Raw genomic sequence first — 16,597 nt, forward strand, 5'->3', positions numbered from 1 at the left:
CCCCCTCCCCCCAGCCAGGGTCACTCACTGCCCCTGGACGCGGCTCAGGAACGTCGCTCTGTGTCAGGCTCGTCCATTTGTCACAGTCCCTCTTGAACTCCTTGAAGCGCCCGTTCATGGATCTCTGGATATCCTGCACGCTGTAGGCACAAACGGCAGAGCCGCTGCTCTCCTTCCTGCAAGGGGAAGGACGGCACGACACAGCCAATGCTTCAGTTATTTTTTCATTTATTTACAGTTCTTTATAGGCTGCCTTTGGGGGTAAAACGCTCTCAAGGTGGCATACGGGACCAACTGCCATAAGAAATTCTATAAAACAGGCAAATGCAGTGGAGAGGAAGAGGCACCAAGGCTCCTCTCAGCCTGATCCCAGCCACCTGCTTCTGCCCCACAGGACATTCAGAGGCAGGGGACCCTGAAAGGGACAGCCCCCTCCCCAGGCCAGGTGACCAGTGTGCCGCTGGCAACCCTGATGCTGCCCTGAATGAAGTCCTGGTGCACAAGCCCCCTCCAGTCCCCGCTTCAGCCTCTGAGGAATGGAGGAGACCAGGCCCTGCCCATCCCCAGGGCCTGGGTTGCCTTTCCAGAGCCCTGTTTGGCAGGCAGAGCGGGGGAGAAGAGAGCCCATCCTTGCCTCTTGTGCCCTCTGCCCTCACAGAAGAGCCGGGCGCAGCGCTGACCGACATCCCCACACCCGCACGAGGGAACGCCGCGTGCGAGCCTGGGCCGCATCTCTCTCACCCCTGGGCTGCGAAGACGCCGTAGAAGACCGGGGCGCTGCCATTGCCCAGATGCAGCACGGCCATGTCCCTCAGGGTGTTGAAGACAGTGCCACTCTCAGGATCCGAGCAGACCAGCTGCGTCTTCAGGAAAGTGGTCCACCGCTTCTGCAGCGTCTTCTGGCCTCCCAAGTCCCCCTGGAAAGGGAGGGGCAGTGATGGGGCACAAGCGAGCACAGCACGGTATCCCCTTGTGAGAAGCTGGGGGGCGCCCAACAAAAGCCAAGAGCCCCCGGTGGGAAGCAGGAAGAGCGGGCACAAGGAAGGGGAGCAGGCAGGCCCCACCCACTGTGCCAGAGGATGGCAGAGGCGCCGCTCGGCGCTGGGCCTCAGCTCCAGAGCAGCGCCATGAGTGCCGACCAAGGAGCCTTCTCGGCTGGCGTGGCCAGCTCACCTTGCAGACACGAGCCACGCGCACCACCTTCACTTTCTGATAGAAATCGTACTCGCGCGCCGTCTCCGTGAAGAAGAAGTAGACCTTGTCATCTTCACCATTCTCGCTTTCCCGCAGGAAAGCTGAGGCCACGAATTCAGGGTCTGGGCGGGGGAAAGAGAGAGAGAGACCCATCTCTGCCTGCCCCAAGATGTCCCTGGGCCAGGACACAGGCTGCCTGAGCGGCAGCGGCTGCTGGCCCACCTTGCCTGGCCAGCTCACCCACCGTTCAGCCACGTCACGGAGTTCTCTGTCCGGATGACCTCTGGGGGGCTTCCGGGGGACTTTTCTACAGCTCTGGAGATGATGGGCTCCGTCCCCAGGAAGTTGTTGACTGTGGCCGCATACAGAGCGCCATCTAGAGGGCAGAAGAGGCATTACACCTTGTACCTGGGGGACCCAAGTTCAAATCCCATCTCAGTGGGGTGCTTGCCACTAGTCAGCCTCCTCTCCCCACACATAAAGCGGGGATATGAGTGACTTGTGCCACAGGAGAAAGACCAGACTGAAAACAAAGGGAGACCAAGGAGCAGCTGCAGCAGCAGGCCATGAATCCCTCCAGCAGCCTCTGGAAGAGTAGAAGGATCAGGCCAGAAATCTGGGGGAAGGGCAAGACTTCCAGAAGTGCTCCCCCTGCACCTCAGGGTCGCCTTTAAATATGCAGAAGAGACCCGTGTTAGAGCAATATGACAATGGAACCAATGACCTGGGGAGGCGGTGGGCTCTCCCACACTGGAGGCCTTCAAGACGAGGCTGGACAGCCACTTGTCAGGGATGCTCCGACTTGGATTCCTGCATTGAGCAGGGGGTTGGACTCGATGGCATTGCAGGCCCCTTCCAACCCTACTATTCTGTGATTCTATGACCCCCTCTCTGTAGAGCTGGCTGGGAAACCAATGCCTTCAGCTGTGTCCCGGTAATTCACCCATCGCCCAGGCTCAGCGCTGGTCACAACAGTATTCTCTAGCGATGCAGGTTAGGTAAAGAGAAAGCCCAGCGGTCACCCAACCCTATTCAGGGTTAAGAGCGGTTTGCACAGGGAATATTGTGACACCCACAGCACTCCACTCCCTCATTTCACACTAGCCACCCTATGAAGGCAACAGCGGAAGTGGGACTCGGTCTAAATCACGCTGGTCTTCGTCGGGACAGTTTGCATTGAAGAGCTTCTTTTCCATTTCTCCTTCACATTTTTCCAGGTGAGGAGTCGAAATCCCACTTCCCCACCCCAAGCCGCGCTCTGCTCAGACTGTCAGTTCCTCCCCCCAGGGATTTGGTGCGACAGTGTTAGACACTGGGAGGAATAAGGAGCGGGGGGGGGCTCCATTCGCACTGGGGGCCATTGCTGCCAGCTGCCCCACAGGAGCTGGCCAGCCACCCACACAGCTCCCCGGGGAGACGGGCGGAGGGCGGGGGCAGCGGCCCATAGCTTGCGAGCATCGTCACGTTCAAGTTTGGCACGCCTGGGGTCTTCAAAAGCCCCCCGTCCTGCAGTACCTGCCATGATGGCGGAGGAGGGCTGCAGCGGCTCGAAAGGACACTTTCCTTTCCCTGTTTCCACCTGCTCCACGGAGCGGAAATCACTCGTATTCTGCAAGGGATCAAAGCCCCCCGGCTCAGTCACAGAGCAAACTGTGGAGGGGAGGGGTACAGCCCCCCGTCCCCGGAAGGCCTCCCTGCATGCGAGGAGCAGCTTGCAGGGTGCCCCCAATGCACCACCCCCCTCGGCAGCAGGCGGCAAAAGCGCTCTCTGCGTGGCTGGATTGGGCCCGCCTCACTCGCAGTCAGAACAGCAGCCACACCAACCCTGGGGGATGCCAGGGCGCCCCAGGCCACGCCAGGCGGGCGACTCACAATGTATCCACACTGCGGGCTGAAGGCGAATGTGCCGCAGACAAAGAGGTGGGTCTGGTTGGCAAACTCCAGGATGCGGACAAAGTTTCGACACTCGGCCTACGAGGAGGAAGAGGAGGCCAGTCAGCTGCTGAGGCAGCGCTTGCTCCAGGGGCGGCTCAGAGGCTGCAGGGGGGCAGGGGGGCTGGCGGCGAGAGCCTCAAGCACTGGGGGGAGTCTCTCCAGCGGTGAAGAACTTCAGGGCGGTGGCAGGACGAGGCTGCCAGGCAGTCCGGCTGCTGGTGCTGAGAAGGGCCCAGAGTGTGGGAGAATCGAGGCTTTGAGGCCCACCACCAGCACCTGTGCCTGCTGGGGCTTGGCCGACCCCACAACAGAGGCTGTGTTTGTGGCCGGGGGCGGCTTCCCCAGGCAAGTGGCATGCAGGGTCTGAAGGGACAGGACACAGCTGGCCCCCTGCCCAGGCTGGCCCTGCCCAGGAGCTGTGGGCAGCAGCAGCTGGAGGGAGTGGGAAGCCTGGCCGGAGTGGGTCGCACAGCAACCCGGAGCGCAGGGAGCCGCCGGCACTGGCTCCCGGTTGCCCCTGGTTGCAAAAGGAGGCCTCTGCCCCAGAACAGCCAGGGCAGCTGGGATGCGGGGGGTGGGGGGTGGTAAGCATCTGGGAGAGATGAGGGCCTTCTGACCAAGGGGACACTGGCCCGCTGGAGGGCTCTTTGGTTTCAGGTCCTGGTGGGGGTGTGGAGAAGCATCCCTGGTTCAGAAGAAAATGTCAGAAAATGCTCAGAGCCCAGAGGAGGCTTGGGGGGGGGGAGGTGGCACAAACCAACGGCAGCCCCCCGCCCCGCAAAATAGCAGCAACAAGACTGGCCTCTGTCTTCCCTTTCTGTGTGCAGGAATCCCTTTGTTTCAGAGGTGCGCTCCAGGTGATCTGAAAGACAGCAATCCGATTTCCTTGGTTCTGCAAGTAGGGCAGCAGCTGGCGCCCCGACCCTCACCATGGGCACATGACAGGGGCACCATCCCAGTCCTGGGCAGCGAAGTCTGTACTCCAAGCTTCAGGGTGGGTGGGAGGAAAGAGGGAGAGGCAAGGGCAGCCACCCCATCCTCAGGGTCCGGGGACTGACACCCCCCAACCCGGAGCACAGCCTCAGAGGGGCCTGCGACAGGGTGGCCCTGGGCACAGATGCCTCTCCCACATCAGAGAGCCCCCACGGCCAGCCAGCGAAACCTCCCCCCTCATCCTTCTTCCACACCTCCCCACCCACCCTGGTCGAGATGGGTGATGGACAAAGGGAAAAATCAAAGTGATCAATGCGTGGACATGGCCTCTTGCGCACAACATGGGAGTAGGCAGAGAGAGGGGAACTCTTCCTGCTCCCCCACCCACCTTCTTGGCCCTCCGGCTGACTGAGTCCAAGGGCAGGGCCAACACGGCATCCTTGGCCCCCACGTAGAGGGTGCGGGCATGGGAGTCCACCAGGAAGACGCTGTAGTTGGAAACAGCCTCGTGGGAGAAGCGATGTGCCATCAGCTCCACCTCTGCAACGAGAGCACCGGGCGCATGACACATTACGCCCTTGCACAGCACCAGGCAATGACAGCGCTTAGCAGCAGCAGTTGCTGGGGCAAGGGGAGAGGGAGCTTCTGGGTCTTGTGGGCCAAAGAAAAAGGAAGCTGCGCATCCCTGCCAGCAAAGGCTGGATGGCCAAGAAGCGCTGCGGCTGCCCCTGAGCGTGCCCTCGGCCCCAGCCGCAGTTTCTGGCCATTCCCAGCCCCTCTCTTCAGACCTACTGTGAGCGCGTTGAACAACCCAGCCTCTCCGGAGTAAAGAACACAGCAGAAGGGACCCGGGCCGAAGTGGGCACTCAACCCCGACCGAAACTTGGGCGGCGGGGGGGCCACGGCTGGAAATCCACCGAGTGGGCTGGAGCGCTCCTCCTGCACAAGAGCAGGCCAGATGCAGCCCGGTGGATGGTCCTTCCAGGGCGGGGGGGGGCGACCAGAGCTGTGTTCAGAGAGGGGGCCCTACTGTTACGCACACACCCTGCATACACAGCCAGCGCTCCCCGCCCCCGCTGCCTTGCTCAGGCCAGAGGCGCTCCAGCGCACGGTGGGCTGTGGCTGCATTGCCCCAGCCAGGGCCGGCCACAAGGGCATCTGCTCTCCGCATTGTGGCAGCTGCAGGAAGCACACAGTCCAGGCCCAAAGCCTCCAGGGCACAACCGCCAGCAGCGCTTCCACCTGCAAATCACTCACAGGCTCAACTGTAGCCCTGCCCAGAGCTGGGCAGGTGAGGGGGCAGGCAGACAGCATGCGCACGGCTGACTCAATCTCCTAGCCAAAGCCTCGCAGGGGAAGGGAGGACCCAGCGCCCGACAGGGTCATGCCGCCACTCTTCCCTGCTTCGACCGCCCCCCGCACAGAGATACTAAGGTCTTCCTAGCAACTTCTGGGAGCGCAGGACGATGCGGAGGGGAGCTGGGCGGTGGCCTGCCAGACCTAGTCTCACCTCTCACAGGGATGGCACACAGCAAGTTTCTGCTTTAGAAGTGTGTCAGGAGGACGAAGGAAAGAGACCGCTCTCCCGCACACCGCAAGATCGATCCAGCACTGGCCACATCCGCCGCTCCCACCAGCCCCCCACCTCGGCCGCTAGTAAGGCCTGAAGAGTCAGCAACAGAGCTGTTTTGGTGGTCAAAATCCAATACCGTTCTGTCCCACAAGAATAAAATGTAGACCACTCAATAGCCCGTTGTGAGCAATTTGCAAGACACTTTGCAGATAAAACCACTTGCATCCATGTCAGCTTGGATGCCATCGTTGGTATGAGTCCAGCTGACATGCCTTTAGCCCATTGGTCCAGTTATAATGGCTACTCTTCCATGTGCGCACACTGAGAATGTGGACAAGATCCTTGGAGAGGTGAGACATGGGTGGTCCTGGCTGATTTGTGTGGCTGGGGTGGGGCCAAGTTTGAAGAGTGGTGGTAAATGTCTGTTTACAACAGAATGCAATTCCATCATGCAGTTCCTAGAATGTGGAGTGGTGAGAATTTGTTGCTTGTTTTTTTAAACTCCCTGAACTGCACTGTGTTGAACCATTTCTGGTCGGTCTCCAATATTCCATTCTTGAGCAAGGTGCTAACGCCTGTGGTGACATCTCAGAACCAGGGGTTTCTGGATGAGGCGGATTATCTAGACCCATTTCAATCTGGAATCAGGCCTGGTTCTAGGATAGAGACTGCTTTGGTTGCCTTGGTGGATGATCCGCCCTGGGAACTGAGGAAGTGCGTGTCTGCTGGCTCTCACAGAACCACAGAATAGCAGGGTTGGAAGGGGCCCACAAGGCCATCGAGTCCAACCCCCTGCTCAGTGCAGGACCTCTGCTGAACCCCTCAGCAGCTTTTGATACCATTAACCATGGTATCCTTCTGGACCACCTGGATGGGATGGGACTTGGAGGCACTGTTATATGGTGGCCCCAGTCCGTCTTGGAGCAGCGGCCTCAGAAGGTGGTGCTGAGGGGCTCCAGTTCCACACCAGGGCCATCGGCTTATGGAGTTCCAAAGGGCTCCATCTAGTCCCCCACGCAACTTGACGTATACATCAAATGGCTGGGAGAGGTGTCCAGAGTTTGGGGGTTAGGTGCCACCAGTATGCTGACGACATCCAACTCTCTCTCCCCCTTTCATCTACATCCAAGGAAGCTATGCAAGTTCTAGACCAGTGTCTGAGGTCAGTAATGGGCTGGATCACGGCAAACAGATTGAAGTTTAATCCAGACAAGACAGAGGAGCTCTTGGTTAGTCAAAAGGCAGATAAACGAATAAGGATTCAATCTGCGTTGGATGGGCTTACATGCCCCTTGATGATTCAGGTTTTGTCTGGGTATTCTCCTGGATTCAGCCCTCAACCCTGATGCGCAGGATTCAGCAATGGCCAGGAGTACATTTGCACAGCTGAGGCTAGTGTGCCAACTGCACCCATTCCCAGAGAGTCTGACCTGGCCCTGGTGACGCATGTTTCAGGTACATCCCATCTGGACTACTGCAATGAGCTCTATGTGGGGCTGCCTTTGAAAGTGTTTGGAAACTTCAGCTGGTCCAGAATGCTGCAGCCAGACTGTTGACCAGGGCTGGTTAAGCGGAGCATGTGACCTTTGTTACAACAGCTGCACTGGCTCCCAGTCTGTTTCTGGGCACAATTCGAAGAGCTAGGTAGCCCACGCGACTTGGGACCAGGCTCTTTGGCAGACCACACTTTCCCTTACGACCCTATCCAGGTCATAAGATGCTTGGAAGAGAACCTTCTCTCTCTGTCCCACCACTAACAGAGGCACAGTGGACAGGAACACAAAGAGAACTTTAAGAACATCAGAAGAGCCCTGCTGGATCAGACCAAAGGTCCCTCTAGTCTAGCATTCTTTTCACACAGTGGCCAACCAGCTGTCAACCAGGAAACTACAAGCAGGGCATGAGCGCGGCAGCACCCTCCCACCCATGGTCCCCAGCAACTGGTGTACATACGCTCACAGCCTCTGGTATTGGAGGTAGCACAGAGCTGTCAAGACTAGTAGCCATTGAATCACAGGATAGTAGGGTTGGAAAGGGCCTACAAGGCCATCCAGTCCAACCCCCCGCTCAATGCAGGAATCAGAGTCAGAGCATCCCTGACAGGTGGCTGTCCAGCCTCATCTTGAATGCCTCCAGTGTGGGAGAGCCCACCAGCTCCCTAAGTAATGGGTTCCATTGTCGTATTGCTCTAACAGTCAGGAAGTTTTTCCTGATGTTCAGCCGGAATCTGGCTTCCTGTCACTTGAGCCCATGATTCCGTGTCCTGCACTCTAGGATGAGCGAGAAGCGATCCTGGCCTTCCTCTCCGTGACAACCTTTCAAGGACTTGAAGAGCGCTATCCTATCTCCCCCCAGTCTTCTCTTCTCAAGGCTAAACATGCCCAGTTCTTTCAGTCTGTCTTCATAGGGCTTTGTTTCCAGTCCCCTGATCAACTTTGTTGCCCTCCTCTGAACCCTCTCCAATTTGTCTGCATCCTTCTTAAAGTGCGGTGCCCAGAACTGGACACAGTACTCCAGATGAGGCCGAACCAGTGCTGAGTAGAGGGGAACCAGTACTTCCCGGGATTTCGAAGCTATGTTTCTATTAATGCAGCCCAAAATGGCATTTGCCTTTTTTGCAGCCACATCACATTGTTGGCTCATATTCAGCTTGTGATCTACAACAACTCCACGATCCTTCTCGCTTGTAATGTTGTTGAGCCACGTATCCCCCATCTTGTAACTGTGCATTTGGTTTCTCTTTCCTAGGTGCAGAACTTGGCATTTATCCCTATTAAATGTCATTCTGTTGTTTTCAGCCCAGTGCTCCAGCCTATCCAGATCACTTTGAATTTTGTTTCTGTCTTCTAAAGTATTAGCTATCCCGCCCAATTTTGTGTCATCTGCAAATTTGATCAGCATTCCCTGCACCTCCTCCTCCAAGCCGGATGGCACTGATAGCCTTTTCCTCCAGGCATTTGTCCAACCCCCTTTTAACACCATCCAAACTGGTGGCCATCACTACACCCTGTGGTAACGAATTCCACTGTTTAACTCTGCGCTGTGTGAAGAAGTCCTTCCTTTTATCTCTCCGGAATCTCCCACCGATCAGCTTTATGGGATGACCTCAGGTTCCAGTATTTTGAGAGAGGGAGACAAATGTCTCCCTATCCACATTCTCCACACCATGCATAGTTTTGTACACCTCCATCATGTCTCCCCTCGCCCTCCTTTTTTCCAAGCTAAACAATCCCAGCTGTTGTAACCTTCCCTCATAGGGGAGATGCTCCAGCCCCTCGACCATTTTAGTTGCCCTTTTCTGCACTTTTTCCAGCTCTACAATATCTTATTTTAGGTGTGGTGATCAGAACTGGACACAGTATTCCAGGTGTGGCCGCATCATAGATTTGTATGGGGCAGCATGATGTTGGCAGTTTTATTCTCAATCCCTTTTCTAATTATGCCTACCATGGAGTTTGCCTGTTTTACAGCAGCAGCACACAGGGTTGACATCTTCAGTGAGCCGTCCACCACAACCCTCAGATCTCTTTCCTGGTCGGTGGATGCTCCTAGGCTCTGGCCTGCCAAGGGCGGCCAGGCTAACTCCATCTTTGATGTCCTTTGGCCAGCAGACAAAGCTGTTTTTATTCAGATGGTCTTTCGGCATCTACGCTGGTTTGCCCCCCTGCCCCGGTTTTGGAGGAAGAATGGTGTGACAATGGGATTAATAAAGAGATGCACAAAAATGGCACATGCCTGTCTTATCATTGGTTCCCTGCAAAAACTGGGAGCCACTGAAAGGCAGTGAGCTAGGAAGCTCCCGCTGTTCCTCTGCTGCTCATCTCAGCACTCAAGACGCATCCCGTTCGTTACCTCTGTCAGAACCCGAAGCTGCTATGAGTCATGGATGCAAGTGCACCTTCCCTGTCACGGGGGCTGATGCACAGATGTGCCCTTGCCCAGTCCAGCCTCACAACAGCCCTAGGAGCAGAGGACGTTGCCTTGTCCTGAGTCAGGCCCTTGCTCCATCTAGCCCAGTATTGCTGACCCTGACTGGCAGCCATGGCTCTCCAGGGTTTCATGCAGGGGTTTTCCCACCCTTCCTGTAATCACCACTGGGGACGCAATCTAGAACCTTCTGCATGCCAGACAGGGGCTCTCCCACTGAGCCACGGCCCCTCCCTTGCAGGAGGCCCTGCATTGCCCATTTCACAGATGCGGGACTAAAGATGAGCAATGGCAGTTTGCTTGTGGCCAAAATGGGATTCGAACCCAGAGCAACAAGCTGCCACTGACTCTCCCCTTGTGGTCTAGACCTTCCTGGCCCTCCTTAGAGTTGCTGTTTGTGCATTTTATGTTGTGTGGTACATTGGAAGGATGTTTTAGTGTTAATTTACTGACTCTGTTGTAAGCTGTCTAGAAGACCCCAGAGATAAGGCAGAATACAAATGTTTAAAATGGAACAGTCAAACAAAGCATCTGCACCACCAAACTGTGTTCCCAGCGGTGGAGGGGGGAGTCTTTCCCTCTGCCACAAAAGCTGCCGCACCCAATGCCAGCCCCAGCTCGCAGCCCTCGACACAGCACAGCAGCCCTCTGCCCATGGAAAGGGCATCAGCTATCAGCCCCTGGCCAAGTGGCTCCCCGGGGCCTGACTGAGGCCTCACTCGCACCTGCTGCAGCACTCAGCACCCTCCAGGCCAAGGGTGTCTCACTTCCAGTTGCGAGGTGGGGAACTCACACGGGGCAGCAAAGGCCCTGCAGCTGGCCCTTCATGAGATGGCTGGCCCTTCCAGGGCTCAGAAACAGCGGCATCGGAAAAGGAGGCAGAGCTCGGTGGGGGCCAGCCAAGGTGCTCATCCACCTCCGTGTGGTGCTCAGCCCAAACAGAGGCACTGATCCTTCCTGCCCTTCCATGGGCCAGGAGCTGGGAATGAACTGGGCAGGATAAGGCCTCCTACACCACAACCTGGGTTCTCCTGCTCTCCTCCCCCCGCCCACAGCATTCTTCTTGGGGACTGCAGCAGGTGGCCAGCTCCTCAGTCCCCAGCCGCACTCCCCCCCGCACTGCTGCAAGAGGAGGGGAGGGGAGGGGAGGCTGATTCCAGACACCCGGACCGCCCTGCCCCCCACCCGACTTCATAGGCCTCATTTATTTGGGGGGGGGTGCGGCGCAGGATTAAGGCTCCATCTGTCCAGGGTGCTATGGGCTTTAGCAATAGGCTAAGCCATCCCTTCTGCCCTCTCCATTTCCTCATGTGTTTGTGGTGGCCGCCATATCCCCGCCCTGCAGCTCAGTGCTGCATCAGGGCCATTTGGGAGTTAAGCGAACAGTGGCTGTGCCCCAGAGAGTGGAGTTACGCTGCTGCTACTGCACCACAAGCAGCAGCATTAGGAAGTAAAAAGAAGCAACAGCCACCCCCCTCCTGGGTGCTACAGGTAAGGGGCATGCTTCAGCAACAACCCCTCCCCCAACAGAAAAACAACCTTAAGCTCACGGCTGTGGTACTCGGGGGCCATTGCAGTACAGCCCCTCTGGCCCACACAAAGACACACTGCACCAAGAGAGAAGACAGCCGTGTTGCTGATGATGTTGCTGCTGCTGTGGCCAACAGGGAGGCCCACAGCCAAGCGACACCGCTGCAGCCCAGCAGCCCGGGCCCGCTCCCCCGCTGGGCCTTATGGCCTCCCTTGGAGAGCAGCGCTTCCCTTCTCCCCCTGCACCCAGCGCCAGGCAGACATGTCCAAGCACAGGAGCCCTGCATGCACCTCGGACACAAACTCTGGCACCAAGAGGTTTGTTCGGCTGCAAAGTGCCATTGCAGGCTTGAGTCTTGCTGGCCAGTCCAGCTCACACCAGCCTCCACCAACAGGACACTTTGGGGGGTGGGGGTGGACCTGCTGCTGGAGAGGGGGACCCTCATCTGGGCGGCACAGCCTGGGTGGGCTCACCTGGACAGCAGCGAGGGGAAGGGGTCAGGGTAACTGCGCAGGAAGCACGGCTGTTGTCCCGGGAGTTTGTGTGCGTCGGCGGGGAGGGGATAGGCAGGCCGTGGTCTTTGGGCTGCAAGGTGTGTGGGGGCAGGGGGAGGGGAGGGGAGGTGGACTGCTGAGCCACTGACAAGCTGGCCTGCTCTGGTGCCGCACAAGGGTGGCCCACAGAAGCCCCCCTCGGCACAAGGGAAGGACAGCGAGCAACACATGCAGGAGGCCTCACACACAGCGCAGCAGGGAGAGAGCTCAGCGGGTGGAACCAGGCCCACACCGTCATCAGCGGGGGGCGGGGAGGAGGCACCTGCAGTCCAGCTGGTGATGGATGCCGGCAGTATCTCTGCAAGAGAGCCCCTGCCCAGACAGAAAAAAGAGACTCAGCGCTGGGCTGGATGGACCTCTGCCAAAGGTCAGCAGAAAGAGGAAGCGGTTTCCAGCATCTAGAAGTACAGCGCCCCAGGCCACCGACATTCACGGATTAAGCATTCCGTGTAATTTGTGTTGTCCCCAGACATACACACACCTGTCCTGAAAACCCACACACGGCCATTTCCCCACACATTTTTGCCTCCCTCCTTTAATGGTCTCCAACACTGCCACAGCCAATGGAACACCTAGAGAATCACTTTTACACAGGGTTAGGAAATGAAACAAACTCTACCTGCTCGGATCCATGGTGAAAGATGGCTGCGCGCACCCCCCCCCCTCCAACTGCATCATCTCACAGAATCATACAACGGTAGGGTTGGAAGGGGCCTGCAAGGCCATCGAGTCCAACCCGCTCAATGCAGGAATCCAGGTCAAAGCATCCCTGACAAATGGCTGTCCAGCCTCATCTTGAAGGCCTCCAGTGTGGGAGAGCCCACCGCCTCCCTAGGTAATGGGTTCCATTGTCGTATTGATCTAACAGTCAGGAAGTTTTTCCTGATGTTCAGCCGGAATCTGGCTTCCTGTAACTTGAGCCCATGATTCCGTGTCCTGCACTCTGGGATGATTGAGAAGAGATCCTGGCCTTCCTCTCTGTGGCAACCTTTCAAGTTCTTGAAGACTGCTATCCTATCTCCCCGCAGTCTTCTCTTCTCAAGGCTAAACATGCCCTGTTCTTTCAGTCTCTCCTCATAGCGCTTTGTTTCCAGTCCCCTGATCATCTTTGTTGCCCCCCTCTGAACCCTCTCCAGCTTGTCTGCATCTTTCTTAAAGTGTGGTGCCCAGAACTGCACACAGTACTCCAGATGAGGCCTAACCAGTGCTGAGTAGAGGGGAACTAGTACTTCCCGGGATTTGGAAGCGATGCTTCTGTTAATTAGGTGTTCCTTGACCATATGCCTATCAATCTCAAGCTGCAATCCTGCCTCTTCAGCCTATACTTCGCCTTTGCCGGGGGGGGGGGGGGTCATAGACAGAGATACCTCAACAGAGGCATGTTCAGAATCAAGCCCCACTGTGCGCAGCAGGATCTGCTCCCTTGCAAGCATGGCTGGGACGGCCCCAGCCATCAGGGCGAGGCAGCTGTGGGTGGGTGTCCTGCCCGTGGAGCGCTCACTCAAGGCCTCTGGGCCCAGCATGGCAGGCACTGTCTGAAGAGAAGCATTCAGGGAGCCACAAACAATTGTGCCTTTTAAGAGCCTGAGCAGAAATTACAAAGAACCGCCGGGGGCCAGAGCAAGCCTGTGAAAAGGCTTCAGAACAACCATCTTGATGGGAGCAAGGGGAGGGGGAAGGGGGAGCAAGGCCAGAAAGAGCAGGCAAGGCCGAGCGGCCGCAGAGAGGAGGGTTGTCTGGGGCTCTCCGGGGGCTGAGAGGGGAGCCCCAGAACAGAGAGGATGGAAGGAAACAGACTCTGGCCCCCTGGGCACGGCCAACGATTCCAGCACGATGGCCAGAAGGGGGAGCCAAAGCTCCCTTAGCAGGGGGGCCTCTCGCTGAGCAGGAAAGTGGGCCCAGCGTTCCTCCCGGGCAGGGCTGAAAGATGCCCACAGCTGCCTGGCGCTCCTTGCCCATCAAACGCCACACGGGCACCTAAAAGGGGAGGCATTTCCCGCAGCCCTGCTTTGGGCTAGCACGGAAGCCCTGAGTGGGCTTGGGAGCCACAGCCACTGAGGCTCAGCTCTTCGCCACGCTGCCCAAATCATGACAGACAGCCCTCCCACCCCACTGTGCCCCCACTTCCATCCAGGTCTCAGAGCACCGGGTCCTCCTCCCTCCACATCTGTCGGCAGAATCCGCCTCAGTTCCCATTTAACGTGCGTTAAAAATATGTATTTTTAAAGGCATCGAAGTTGTAGAGACCCCTGTGAGAGAGAGACACTGTGGCTGGGGAACGACGAGAGAGTGAGAGCGCGCATGTGTGTGCGCGCAGAATGGGGGGGCAACTGCCCCTGTGGCCTGCTTAGGGCTTCCCATTGGGGCATCTGGTTGGCCACTGTGGGAAAGAGGGGGCTGGGCAAGATGGGCCCCCTTTAGTCTCAGCCTCCACAGTTCTTCTCATGTTCTCGATGGGATGTGCTCTGTGAAACGCAGTTGTGCAAGTGACACAACCACCTCCTGGATGGGGCTTGTGGCAAACAGCACCCCACATGCATTCCTGCTCCATTCTGCAAGAGTCTTAAAATGTATTTGTTTTTTTAATTCCTCAGAGACCAAGAACTCCCCGGCTGTCTCACTCCAGTGCACATGCACTCACTTGATGCAGCCCTTCACAACAGACCTTGACCGAACATGGCATACCCGGGCAGGTCAATCGTCCTTTTTCACAGCGAAGATGATGCTCCGCTGCTGTATATCTCCATCATGAGCGTGTTTCCGGGGGAGCAGCTGTGTTCGCCAGCAGAGTGGCTGCTCCCCCGGAAACACGCTCCCCCACCCCTACAAAGCAATCCATCTAGAAGCACCTTGACAACAATGCAGTGATTACTCGAAGCCAACATGGACAGGTCAAGAACAAGTCCTGCCAGATGAATCTGATCTCATTTTTGGATCAGGTCACCTCCCTTGTGGACCGTGGGAATGTGGTGGCGAGAATACACCTCGACTTCAGCAAAGCTTTCGACAAAGTGCCCCATGATCTCCTGATGAGCAAACTAGCTCAAAGTGGGCTAGATGAAACAACGATCTGGTAGATCCACAGTTGGCTACAGAATCGGACTCAAAGAGTGCTTATCAATGGGACCTTCTCAAACTGGGGAGAGGTAACGAGCGGGGTACCGCAGGGCTCAGTCCTGGGCCCAGCGCTCTTCACCATTTTTATTAATGACTTGGAGGAGGAGGTTCAGAGAATGCTGACCAAATCTGCAGATGACACAAAATTGGGTGGGGTAGCTAATAACCTGGAAGACAGAAACAGAATTCAAAATGATCTGGATAGGCTGGAGTGCTGGGCAGAAAACAACAGAATGACATTTAATAGGGATAAATGCCAAGTTCTGCACCTAGGAAAAAGAAACCAAATGCACAGTTACAAGATGGGGGATACCTGGCTCAACAATACTACAAGCGAGAAGGTTCTTGGAATTGTTGTCGATCACAAACTGAATATGAGTCAACGATGTGATGTGGCTGCAAAAAAGGCAAATGCTATTTTGGGCTGCATTAATAGAAGGTTAAAGCAGCATTTTTGGGCTGCATTAATAGGAGTGCTGTGTCCAGTTCTGGACACCACGCTTTAAGAAGGATGCAGACAAACTGGAGAGGGTTCAGAGGAGGGCAACAAAGATGATCAGAGGACTGGAAACAAAGCCCTATGAAGAGAGGCTGAAAGAACTGGGCATGTTTAGCCTTGAGAAGAGAAGACTGAGGGGAGGTATGATAGCGCTCTTCAAGTACCTGAAAGGTTGTCCCAGAGAGGAAGGCCAGGATCTCTTCTTGATCATCTCAGATTTCAGGACATGGGAACATGGGCTGAAGTGACAGGAAGCCAGATTCCGGCTGAACATCAGGGAAAACTTCCTGACTATTAGAGCAATACGACAATGGAACCCATTGCCAAGGTCCATCTAGTCAAGCATTCTATTCACACAGTGCCAGCCAGATGGGAAGCCCACAATCTAGGCATGAGTGCAACAGCACCGGCCTGCCCATGTTCTCCAGCAACTGGTGTACATAGGCTCACTGCCTCTGATATGGAGGTAGCATGTTGCCATAAGGTTAGTAGCCACTGATAGCCTTTTCCACCTGGAATTTGTCCAAGCCCCTTTTAAAGCCATCCAAATTGGTGGCTATCACTACACCTCGTAGAAGTGAATTCCATAGTTTAACTATGTGCTGTGTGAAGAAGCCCTTCCTTTTATCTCCCACCATTCAGCTTCATGGTATGTCCCCAGTGGTTTTTAGCATTATGAGAGAAGGAGAAAAATGTCTCCCTATCCACTTTTTCCACACCATGCATAATTTTGTACACCTCTATCATGTCTCTCCTCATTCGCCTTTTCTCTAAGCTAAACAGTCCCAGACGTTAATAACCTTTTCTCGTAGGGGAATTGCAACAGCCCCTTGCTCATTTTAGTTGCCCTTTTCTGGTGGGAGAGGATATCCTGCAAGTGAGAGGATGGGGCATGGGAGGTGAGTTAGCCACCTGGATTGGCCCAGAGCAAGAAATATGTGGATGAAGGAAGCTGCGCACATTTGCACACACAAAGAATTTTGATTTCAAGGAGCGACAAGGACACAAGAGAGGTGGCCCCCTTCCAAGGAATGCTCTCATGCTGAGGAGGAGGGTGGGGAGGAAGGGAAATCCTCTCACAAAGAACTTTGCTCTTGTCAGAGCCACCACCCAAGAGCAGACATGGAAACACGGGTTCTGCTTCTCCCAGGCCCGACACTAGGGCCCACCTCCTGTCCCACCCGCCAAGGAACAACCCATCACTGAGTATCCAAAGATGCCTCAGATGTGCTCAAAAGCTGGGCCACAGCCAGCAGGTGTCAGACTCTTCCCCCACTGGAGAGCAGGAGAATCCAGCCCCGTCTTCAGTTGTAGGAAGAGCTCGCAAGAGGGAG

The 16,597-nt window shown here is 56.2% G+C and overlaps 1 protein-coding gene across 1 annotated transcript in view; it reads right to left on the reverse strand.

The window, feature by feature from the left end:
- The window catches only part of SEMA4F (ssemaphorin 4F), a 41,262-nt gene that overhangs the window by 7,090 nt on the left and 17,575 nt on the right, over positions 1-16,597 (reverse strand). Inside the window, exons 2-9 of the mRNA XM_084855125.1 lie at positions 4,451-4,602; positions 3,932-3,991; positions 3,067-3,165; positions 2,710-2,803; positions 1,439-1,570; positions 1,174-1,316; positions 742-917; positions 29-176 (exon numbers count right to left, since the gene is read on the reverse strand). Coding sequence (XP_084711251.1) covers positions 29-176; positions 742-917; positions 1,174-1,316; positions 1,439-1,570; positions 2,710-2,803; positions 3,067-3,165; positions 3,932-3,991; positions 4,451-4,602 — 1,004 coding nt within the window. The remainder of the gene's footprint in view (positions 1-28; positions 177-741; positions 918-1,173; positions 1,317-1,438; positions 1,571-2,709; positions 2,804-3,066; positions 3,166-3,931; positions 3,992-4,450; positions 4,603-16,597) is intronic.

This window comes from Heloderma suspectum, chromosome 5 (assembly GCF_057233095.1).
Source record: "Heloderma suspectum isolate Gila_16-S chromosome 5, 16-S_ref, whole genome shotgun sequence".
In the NCBI taxonomy this organism is placed as follows: Eukaryota; Metazoa; Chordata; class Lepidosauria; order Squamata; family Helodermatidae; genus Heloderma; species Heloderma suspectum.